The following is an 11,626-nucleotide window of genomic DNA, read 5'->3' as shown; positions in this document are numbered from 1 at the left end:
TGAACTAAAGGAAGCCATACAGGAGTAAAAATTACAGACTTTCTAAGTTTCCTTTTTGACACTGCACTGGGCTGACAAGACAAGTATAGCATTTCTCACATTGCATTGAGTCCAGCTACACTGATGACTAATCAAAGAAGGCCCTTAAACTCATGTTCTCATTTCCTTCTCTCAAATGGTTCTAATTTTATCAAGGTGATAAAAATTAAACAGTACAATATCTTGCATATGCTTTGTCAAATGAACCCGTGGAGATTCATAATGTGAAAGTCACAAAGAAGAAATAAAAAAGATAAATATTTAAATTAAATTAAATGAAAAAAGAGCTTGGTGAAAAAGTCATCTGTGGAAGGAACCTGATCTTAAAAATCTGTGTAAGGATTTCAAACTATTGCACATCGTATGAGTACATATCAAAGTTGACCATTGCTGATGATGAGCTCAATGATCAAGAGATATTTCTGAAAAAGTTACTTGACACTGTTTTTTTTTTTTTTTGGTTCTTTTTTTCGGAGCTGGGGACCGAACCCACGGCCTTGCGCTTCCTAGGCAAGCGCTCTACTATTGAGCTAAATCCCCAACCCCTATTTGACACTGTTTTGTCAGACTAACAAACTTCCTTCACAGTCAGGGAAATGTGACAGTATGCAGAAAATGGAGATTTCACATTTTATATATCTCCATATATAAAATATAGAAGGTGTGTGGTCAGAAACCAGAAGCTTTAGTTCTAAATACTAGAATTCAAATTGGTAGAAATTACACTACATGTTTCCAGAGTAAAGGTAAAGAGTATAAAGATGAATGTATCCTCTACACAATTTTCCCTCACCCAAAGATACAAAACAAAACACAACAACAAACAAACCAAAAAGTGAAACCAAACAAAACCAAACAACCAACCAAATGAACAACAGCAGCAACAACAACAAATACAACATCAACAACAAAACCCAAGGGATTAGTGAAGAAGTTGGTGGGAAAGATCTTCAGTGTCAAAGGATGAGGAAGTTAGCTGTGAAGAAGAATATTCTAAGAGCATAGGTAGAAAAAAAGTTTTAGGAATATGATTCCAACAATAAAATCTGAGGAAGAATCATTACACCGTGCATGTCAGTTTGGAAGGAAGAAAGCTTGCAAAGCTTTTAGGCTAGAAAACAATTTAAAGGAATCTTTAAGTAAGAGAACAGGACACATTGTCATTGCAAGGGAAGGAAACAAAGAATGGTTGGTTATGTAGTATCAAATGGTGAGCCATGAGAACATAAATGTATGTAATTTTTGCTTGGTTCCTACAGTTTATATTTCAAAATGTATATGTATGTAAAATACATGTATGTATTCAACAATCTTTAATGATATAATAGCCCATGTGCTTTTTAGGGGTGCAGAGAGAAGGTAAAAAATGTATGTTAGAGTCAGGATATGTAAAGAAAAAAAGCAATTAAATTACACTCTGAAAAATAAACTACCAAATAACAGTAAAAAATAAAAAATAAAAAACCATTATTTTGAAAAAATGACACTATTTCACAAACTATTGTTCAGAAATAGTAGTGTGTATGTTTTTTAATCTGTGTGTTTGTGTATGTAATATGAAACTAAATAATCTTTAATTATTCCTATTTTGAGAAAATGCATGAGATTCTTCATCTAAAGTATTTTATATGTTTGCAGACTTCACTGACCAAATTTTGAAAAGGGTAATTTGTACTACATTATTTTTCTTATCAATTTTTCTCAGTTAATGAGACACTCTTACATTTCATAATGATATGGTGTGTTTTCATATAAAGATCAAGAGCAGGCAAAATCTGAACCCCATAGTCCTTTTCATACACTGTACTATTCTTAGTATGTTATTTGATATTCTGAGTATCTTCATAGTATATTATAAAGCTATTCCAATATCTCATCCATAATATATGGCATTCCAATTCCCACATAAGGCAATTTACCAATTAGCTGATGTTTTAGTTTCTGTTGCTGTAAAAAACACCATGGTCAAAACATATATGAGAAAAGTGTTATTTCCTTATGTACCATGGACACACTTAATTGAATGAAGCCAAGAAAAGAACATGGATGAAGGGATTCAATGATAGACCATGGAATAATGCTGATCACTGGATTCCTGTCCATCCTATGACAGTCTTCTTACTTATAACTCCCAGAACATCTTGCTTGGAGGTTGCCTTACCTACATGGAGCAGAATCAACGTATACTAATCTGTAATTAAGAATATTTCTTAAACACATATCTACAAATCAAAGTGATTGCAACCTCCCATTAATGGAGATTGCCTGTTCTCAATATGTTTAGGCTTCTGAGAGCTCATTTGCCACCAAAACTTACTAATTAGTATTGCTTTAGGCAGTGCTGTTCTGTGTTACAAATACTATCCCTAGATATTACTTAATTTTCTTTGATGATTTATGAAAACTTTTTTATGACGAAGCAAAATAGATATGTTGAGTACCATCTAAAATTTTAAAACTCTCAAAGGTTTGATAAAGCAATTTATCTTTTTATTTCCGAAGAACATTTAAATCTGGTCGAACTAAAAGAACATAACACTTTTGGACAAATATGCACCCTAGCAACCCTGCACTAGAAGCCAAGATGGAGAAAACCTCCACAACAACCATAACCTTCCCCTTGGTGCTGTGGTAGACAGGGAGGAAGGTGATCCAAACACTGTAGAACACCAACATGCTGAATGTTAGGAACTTGGCCTCATTGAATCTGTCAGGAAGGTTCCTAGCCAAGAAAGCCACAGTGAAGCTCCCCAGAGCCAAGGAGCCCAAATATCCCAAGACAAAGTGGAAGGCAGTGACTGAGCCTTTGTTGCAAATGATGATTACCTTCCCATGTTCAGATTGTATATCTCTGTCAATAAATGGAGGAGATGTCACCAACCAGATTGCACAGAGAACAAGTTGGATTAGGGTACAAATGGGAATGAGCAAGTTAGTTGCCCCTTTTATCATCATCTTTCTTATCCTTCTCCCTGGAGTAGTGAGCTTGAAAGCTGTGACCACAGTTATTGTTTTAGCCAACACAGTAGAAATAGCAACTGTGAAAAATATTGCAAATGTTGTCTGCTGCAGGATGCAGGTGGCCTGGTTGGGATGTCCAATGAAGAGCAATGAGCAGAGAAAACAGAAGGCCAGAGATATGAGCAGGATGTAGCTGAGAATGCGGTTATTGGCTTTCACAATGGGTGTATCCCTGTACTTCACAAAAGTGACTAGTACTAGAATTGTGATGGCTGAGAAGGACAGGGCCATGCACCCTAGAGCCATCCCCAGTGGATCTTCATAAGCGAGAAATGTCACAGCTCTTTGGAGGCACTTGGTTTGTTCTAAGTTGGCGTACGAATCATCTGGACACCTCACACACTGCTCCATATCTGCTGGCAAAGAACAATAATCCCTTATAAGATATCACATTTGTGTAGTTAATAATTGTATATTTGTTTTATTCAGAGGATATATCAATAAATAGTTTGGGGTTGAGAATGCATTTTTTTCATTATTGCTCTAGAAACTACTAAATTAAGTTTGCTATCTATTTACCTATATTTTGTGATGGAACAAATCATCATCATAGAAAATGGAAATGTTGTCGCTTAAACAAAAATAAAATAAAAATATGATTACTAATATGCATAATCTCAGTTTATTTTATTTCTCAAATATAATTTCACTATTCAGAGACAAAGTTAGTATGCTGACTTATTTATTGATGCCGGTTGATGAAAAACATATATTTCTTTTGCTTTTGGGCTTTGTCTGTATCTATCCTTAGGCTTGTGAACATACAATTCCTCATTCAAATACTGTGTGTGTAAAGGAATACATTCATTCTTGAGGCCTTATGCTTCATAAACTTATGCATATCCCTCTTATTGTGGTACAATTTCCTTTCCCCCAACTACAATTTCCTTGGTTATGGCTATAGAAGGTTATGGCATGGAGATTATCGATATTGACATTCATCCCACTTTCCTTAGTTAGGCTGTGATTAATAATAAGTACTCTCCTATCTCTTGTTGCATTCTTGAAATCGTCACTCTTATTCTAATTCTTTGATAGGAAATGCCTAATCCTTTATGCCATGTAAGCTCTTAAAATATGTTTCACTCGAGAACACTTGTTGTTCTGAGCATCTTGTCTTTGTGAGGGACCAAGCAGGATGACAGAAAGATTGTACACTGTACATGTAATCAAGATTTTTTGTACAAAGAATTGAAGAAGAATAAACATTTGCTCAGGTTATGCCTAAAATTATTTTTTAAAAATTGTTACACATGTATGTCCCCCTAAACTTTTTCTGCATAATATAAAACCATTAAGCATTGTATTGTGAGAGACATGGGTTGTTTGTAGAAGATATTGCAGATAATTTACTGGGCCCAAGAGAAACTGATATTATTTAACTAATTAAATTCTGAAACATGGAGATTTTGGGATTTAGGTCATATCATATTTCTAGTTTGTAAAGAGAAGGTATTCAAATTCATCATATTTTCTTCTGCATGCAAGTATGTACCTGTATCATTGGCAATCTCATTTTCTTGGCACTGGACACAATCAAAGCAGCAGTTGGCTGTTTGTTTCTGATGAATTTTTCTGAATCCTGCAATACATGTCACACTACACACTGAGGAGGGAACCTGAGGCAATACACATACACACACACACACACACACACACACACACACACAGACATCCAGACACACACACACACAAACACACACACACATACATATTTATAAAATATATATACATAAACAATGCACATTATCTATAATATACAAATATGTATTTAATGTGTATGTGTGTGTAGTTCATGAATACATCATAAGTAAAATGACCCATAGATTAATATATGGGATATTACCAGATATATTCCTCTGATAATTTATTATTTTGTATTAACCTGCAATGCACTGAATGTCATACAATAATTACTATGTCATGTAATATATATGTAACATTTCAGGTATCAGAATCTAAATTTTGTCCTTGCTAAACTTGTTAATTTAAATGGAACATTTATGTGGCATCAGTTTTTCTGTCAAGACTTCAAAATATAATAATAACAAAACTGAGTTGTAAGGAGAGAGAAGGTAGGATATATCAAGAAATCCTTGTTCAATGAGTAAGAACAAAGAATGTCATACAAGACTCTCATACAATTAATGAACTTTTCCTAAGTGTAAAAGAAAACCTTTAATCCCCATTCCACCCCTCCCTCTGCTTCTATTAGAGAGCTCCTCCAACAATCTGGCCACTCTGGCCTCCCTGATCTAACATTCTCATAATCTGTGGCATGCACGCTCTACAGAACCAAGGGACTTTCTTCACTCTGATGCCAGATAAGGCAATACTATGGAGAGGAGGGAAAACTGGGAAGGAGGATAATATTAAAAAGTAAATACATAAAATTAATAATAAAATCTATAAATTAGCAAAAGAAAAGTTTGAATCTGGAAAAATACTTCTCTTAATGAATCTATTCTATACTCAATTGGGTTACAGCTATGTTCATAGAAGCAGATAATTTCATGGTTTATGTGTAGGTACACATATATATGTATATATATATATATACACACATATGTGTTTGTGTGTGTAGGTGTCTGTGTGTATATATATTGCTATAAATTTAATAAATATATTTCCGTAGTATGCAGTAAATAGTCACAGGGATGCAATTGAACATGGAATTCTGAGTCCTTTGATCCCTATGACCAGATTACATGAATTTCAGTGTTATTAAATTTTTGGTGCTTGTAACTGAGAATGGTCATTTGCGAGCATATTAATTTGTTTTAACCACATGGATATTATTTGAGTGCTTGCTATTTTAAAATTTAGATATATTTAAAAAAATAAAATTGTAGTATACCTACCAATGTTTCTCTTGTGACCCACTCCCAGTCTTCAGATATATGAAGTTGTTGACTCTGTGGTAAACAAGAAAAATAGCTTCCTATTTTCACTTTTAATCCAAGGCCTTGTGGAAAATTCCAATTGATGAAAATGTCGTACTTGGCACACTGATTTTCCTTATGATTCATGTTCACCAGTTCTCCAACAGGGTTAATAAATACCCTAGTTTTTAGCAAAGAAACCTCCTAAATGAGATTAATCATTAGATGATTATATATGCATATAAATACACAGAATGCCAAATTGAGAATGTCCCATAATCTTTTAATGTCTTTCAGAAAAGACAGGTGTGTTAAATTAATCCCATGTAGTAAAGTGCATGATACTGCATTATTACAAGTTATAATTATATGTTATACTGTATAATTAATAGTTAATATACTTCAAATAAATGTTTGATGGTAAAAAAGCTAGAATAAATGATTACCAGAGAACAAATCACATGGTTTGTGTGTGTATGTGTACACATGTTTGACAAAATAATATTTAAAAGCTGAAGCCAAATACGTAAGAAATAAGGGGAAGTTAATAATTCTGGAAGTTTTGGAAGTAAAGAATGGTAGTGGATTAATCATGTACATACTGAATACATATATGAAATAAATGTAACCTTAATAAAATGTGCACTCTTCATCATTTGTTGTTTTATAAATAATTATTAACTTAAATGAATAACAATTATCCGAGCAACTGTGCTTATTTAGAAAAATTCTTCTTGAGAAAAATATTCTAGTCTAGTCATCACTTAAGGATTTCATGATAAAATCCTTGGCTCCTTTTAAATTTTGAACACATTTGGTTAAATGTTGAAACACATTGTCACACAATTCACTGATATTTATTTATTTATTTATTTATTTATTTATTTATTTATTTATTTTTAGGGCTGGGGAATCGAACCCAGGACCTTGCGCTTCCTAGGCAAGCGCTCTACCACTGAGCCAAATCCCCAACCCCTTCACTGATATTTATAAAAATGTATTGTCTCCTCTTAAAAATTATCACTGTGCATGATATATATCTATATATGAAATTCATTTTGGAGTTTTGCAGTATAGAAAACTTTACACTGAGACATAACCTGTAACAAATGTTTGTGAACTTCTCAGGGGCCTGAAAGGTCATATTGATAAATCTAAGCATAATGAAATGTAAGAAATGTTACCTGCTGACAGTCAGTGAATACTCCTTTGGGTTCTTCCATTTTCGGAGACTCTATTTGTTGTAAAATGAGTTCATGGTAGGTGTGAGCCACAGCATACACAGCATTATACAAATTGTAACCTTCTTCACTCAGGACCATGTCAAATGTGTGCTGTGCTAACCATTCCAATGGGTTGTTGAACGTAAAACAATCCATTTTGTTATTGCTCTTTGAGATTGAACAGTTAAAATGATTCCACTGCAGCATAGACTGTGAAATGTCTATTGGATACTTGGATGTGTTTATTGTTTGCAAAAAATTCCTAAACACAGGAATGTCATTGTGGTGGTGGGCAAAAGTGACAGTCCCATGGAAGAAATCAAGGCTGAAATCTTTTTTGTGTGTGATGACATCCCATTGTGAGGTTGTGATCCAGATTCTCTGTGCACCTAAATATGCCCATCTTCTAAAGCTGAGTTCTAGAGTGGAGTTCATTTCACCATAAATGACAACAACCTTTGCTGAAGATGTCATAATTTGTTGGTCATATATCTTAACCCTTGTCTTGTATGTCTGCATGGTTTCTGGGATCATATTCACAAAAGCTAAACAGATCGCATGCCTTTGCATTTCTTCTCTCAAGTCTGAGAGAAACTGAATACCTTGGTCATCATCTGAGATGACCAGTCCTATCCAAGTCCATCCAAAATGAAACATCAAGGATAGCATGCCACGGAACAAATATGTGTCCTTGGTTGCTATCTGATAGATATAGGGAAACTGGTCATGGTCACTCAGGTTAGGATTAAATGGTCCAAAGAAAATCTGAAGAGTATAGAAGAGAGGATGAAACATCCACATGAGGAATATGATTGTTAGGAGGTTTAGACATATATACAAATAAAGTTACTCACCATTCAGAACTCAGAATGAGGGTAGTAAAATTTATCTATAAATATCATATATTTTTCATATTATATTCTAGAATATTCCTGACAATTGTGAATGTTCTAGAAAACATTTTTTCCTGTTTGCCCAGTAGAGTTATACAATCTAATTATTTTATTGTGTGTGTGTGTGTGTGTGTGTGTGTGTGTGTGTGTGTGTGTGTAGCAGCATACCCACAAATGTACGTGGTCCAAGTTTTCTTTGAGGCACATATAAATGGAATTTAAATGTTGGTAATTTGTCCAGTGTCACACATTATTACCTTTGGTGTCCTTGAATAAATTGACAGTTTTAAGGAAGTTGTCCATGACGGTCCTATAAGTTCTACATCACAACTTTGCTTTGTTCCACAGTAATAATTAATCATTTTGAAATTGATATTTTGATATTTTGTACGTTCTTCATCCAGAACACTAATTGTACTTTCACACAGGTCAGCAACGAATGCCAATAGCAAAGTCTTGTTGGATAAAAGATAAGGATTCTTGTTGATCTCATCGGTAGCAAAAATCAGTACCAGAAAAAACTCATATTTTCTTGCTGGTATTCTAAAACTAAGCATAATGATGATTAAGCGAGATGTTTGAAAAATAAAATTTCAATTGCAGTTAAATTTGTACCACAGGACATTCTAAATCTCTGTCTAAATGTCATGAAATAAGTCTCATAAATTAGAGATCTTAAGATTTGAATACAATTTAAGAATTCATAGACCTAGGACACTAACATATGATAAATTTTGTAATTGTAATTGTCAATAAGGGGACTATTTTATCTCTGAATACCATCTTCAAACTACATTAGAGCCAAACTGAGTAAGACTGTTACAATATAATTGTGGAGATGTAATTCCACAAATACAAAATAAGAAGCATGAGTTAAACTACACATGAAATACATAACACATTTGCCTTATATTTTTAGTATTTAAATGTACTTTATATTCAAACATATAATAATATTTAATATTTTTTGAATCATATATTACATCAAAAATTTTGTTCAACTTTTATATTCATATACCTTTGCACCCTAAAAATATCATTAATGCATATTTCATAATTTCTATTAGTCATGATCCTATACCTAATGTTGCATACTGACTTGTTTCAAAACTCAAAATATCCTTCAACTATCAAGCAGAGTAAAAGAGCATAAAATATTAAAATGTGAATCATTTATAATTATGTTCAAAAGCCCTTACATAATAATACCTAACATAGAGTAAGTGTATGCAAAATGAATTATGTATCTGTGTAAATTATCTAACAATCAGTTTACTTCGAAAAGCGTATCAGTGTTTTTAGGAGAGAATTTATGGTATCACTAAGAACATTTTTTTAAATATCAAATTAGGAAAAACTCTTTCATGTTAAACATTATGAAAATGCTAATTTTATGCATAGTGAGAAGCATTGTCAATAATATTTCCTTGTTCATAGAACATGCTTCTAATAGTTTTCACTGTTAGTATTCATTAAACAATAAATATACAAAGATATATTCACCTTAAATTTATTTATTCATTTCAAGTACATTAAATGATAGAATATCCTATGTAACCTGAATAATAGTTTATAGGCTCCATTACACATCAACTTAAAGTTATTTTTCAGTGTGTTGTTACTATCTTAATTTTGTAAAAGTGGATTGAGATTTCTCTTAAAACTTCAGGCTTCTTAATTCTTTAAGATTCTTTAAGAGATGTCTCTACAGTAAGATCTTCTTTCACTTGGTATGTGTTGCTCTGCCCAAGCACAGTTGGCAGTTCATCTGTTCATCTGTTACTATTAGCAATTACCTCTCATCAGGAGTAAAACAACAAACATGCACTCTTGCTGAAATTAGCACTTTTCAATTAAATGTTTGGAGCTAAGTTTTCCTTTTTAAACCGTAAAAGTGTATTGACGCAATTCACATATTTGTAAATTTAAATCTTACTATCGCTTATGGATGTGTCAGTAGTGAGAATGTCCACTATTTTTTCCAATGAGATCTGGGATGATATAGAATGCATCAGAAATGAAATTTCTACTAACCTCACACAGAATTATAATAATGTGAAGCCACAACTACTATTACAGTGTACATAGTATACTGTGGCTATCAATTCGAAAATATTTTGTTTACATCCCAAAGACACAAAAATTGAATAAGAAATGGGATGAGAGTCAGGGATAGAAAGTGCAGGAAATTTCAGTTTATGAAAGAATGAAGCACATTGATTAGCTAAAATTTGAGTGATTTCCGCATCCCTTCTCTCATGATCTGCAGCCACTAATGATACCATCTCACACTTGGAATCTAAGAAGTATGTATCCACATTGAGAACAGCTTCTTATCCAGAAGAAGCACATTTATTCTCCTAGATGTTCTCTAATGTTACATATTTTTAAAAGTTAAAAATATTGAATATCTATATAATGAAGATAATAATTCTAATATGTGCCTGAGTGTTTGCATCACTGGATGAAAAGATATTCTCTTAACAGTATAAGAACTCTGGCAGGCTTTTTCCATATTCAATGACAGCCCCAGAATGACAGGAGGGGCTCATTTAAAGAGTATTTTATAATGCAAAGTACATATATGTGCTCATAATATATATGTAATAATATACATGTAATCATATATAATAGACATCCTTCCACCACCACACCATACATATTTCAATGTATGTATGCCCAACTTTTAGAGGCCAAAATTAGATAACCATTTTATTGAGGCCTTTACATGCATGCTTATACAGGAATGCTAGGCAGAAAGTTGAAGAGAGAAAGTGATGCAGTCACGTGCCAAAAGTGGGAATTATGAATTCAAGGTAAAGGTAAAAACATATTTCAACGTATGATATCAAAAAAGATTTAAGAGATAGAATCCAGTCTCTCTCGTTTTCCAGCTTTGTGAACTAGAGCCAATGTAGTAAGGCTAACGTAAACTGTGACACATTTGAAAATTTTAAAATAGTGATTGAAGTTATAATTAATTTTCTGTGGTTCTTAAAGTTAAAAGGGGAAAAACAGGACAGAATCTCACAGGTTGTGTACACAATTACATATTTCTAATTCATAATACTGAAGCAGGAAATAAATTTAATAACTTACCTCAAATTAAAAAAGTGAGTATAAAAAATTTCAATAGGCGTCTCGAATGTAAAAAGTTGAAAACCACAGTCACCTCGCAAATCTCCATCATCATCTTCATTCTTCTTTATTCTCCAAAAGCAATTGGGTTCGGTCAAGCTGCAGATGAGAGAAAAGTTCAGGGTAAAAAAGGCAATAGTGAAAGCACACAGCGTCTTCATGTCTGCTAGGATCTAGGATGGAGCAGTTGTGAAACCTGATTCTTATGCAGGCAAACATAACACACATATTTACACCAGTTTATATATTTTAAGGCTTCTGCTGTCTGGAGATCCAATTAATTATATTCAACAGTTCCTTTCCGTTCATCCTATGTTCTTCTCCCTGAATACAATGGGAAAATTCTGGCCTCAAGCTCTACATCTGAGGTCTGAAAACTTTTGATCAAAACATTTCCAAAAACATGTTTTGAACATAATGTTCTCCATCC

General features: G+C 33.1%; 1 protein-coding gene across 7 annotated transcripts; it reads right to left on the bottom strand.

The window, feature by feature from the left end:
- Positions 1-2,529: 2,529 nt before the first annotated feature.
- On the bottom strand, positions 2,530-11,357 carry LOC134484845 (vomeronasal type-2 receptor 116-like). 7 transcript variants are annotated; one of them, XM_063280740.1, is made up of 6 exons: positions 11,158-11,357; positions 8,316-8,607; positions 7,127-7,930; positions 5,922-6,146; positions 4,556-4,679; positions 2,530-3,416 (listed from the first exon to the last, which is right to left on the bottom strand). In XM_063280740.1, the coding sequence occupies exons 1-6, from the start codon at positions 11,355-11,357 to the stop codon at positions 2,530-2,532; spliced, it is 2,532 nt and encodes an 843-aa protein (XP_063136810.1). The 7 variants fall into 7 exon arrangements, with proteins under 7 accessions (XP_063136810.1, XP_063136811.1, XP_063136809.1 ...); XM_063280741.1 differs by having other exon boundaries at positions 2,530-3,413; XM_063280739.1 differs by having other exon boundaries at positions 2,530-3,413; positions 4,556-4,693; positions 5,930-6,146.
- Between the last annotated feature and the right edge of the window lie 269 nt (positions 11,358-11,626).

This window comes from Rattus norvegicus, chromosome 1 (genome assembly GCF_036323735.1).
Source record: "Rattus norvegicus strain BN/NHsdMcwi chromosome 1, GRCr8, whole genome shotgun sequence".
Taxonomy (NCBI): Eukaryota; Metazoa; Chordata; class Mammalia; order Rodentia; family Muridae; genus Rattus; species Rattus norvegicus.
Note: the sequence above shows the minus strand (reverse complement) of the source record. Positions and strands in the feature narration are given on the sequence as shown.

Coding starts and splice junctions, on each gene's coding strand:
- LOC134484845 (XM_063280739.1), bottom strand. CDS start 11,357: ATGAAGACGCTGTGTGCTTTCACTATTGCCTTTTTTACCCTGAACTTT. Junction 4,694..5,929: donor CTGGGAGTGGGTCACAAGAG/AAACATTGGTAG, acceptor GTGTGTGTGTAT/GTGTATTGCCTCAGGTTCCC. Junction 3,414..4,555: donor TGAGATTGCCAATGATACAG/GTACATACTTGC, acceptor CTTTGCCAGCAG/ATATGGAGCAGTGTGTGAGG.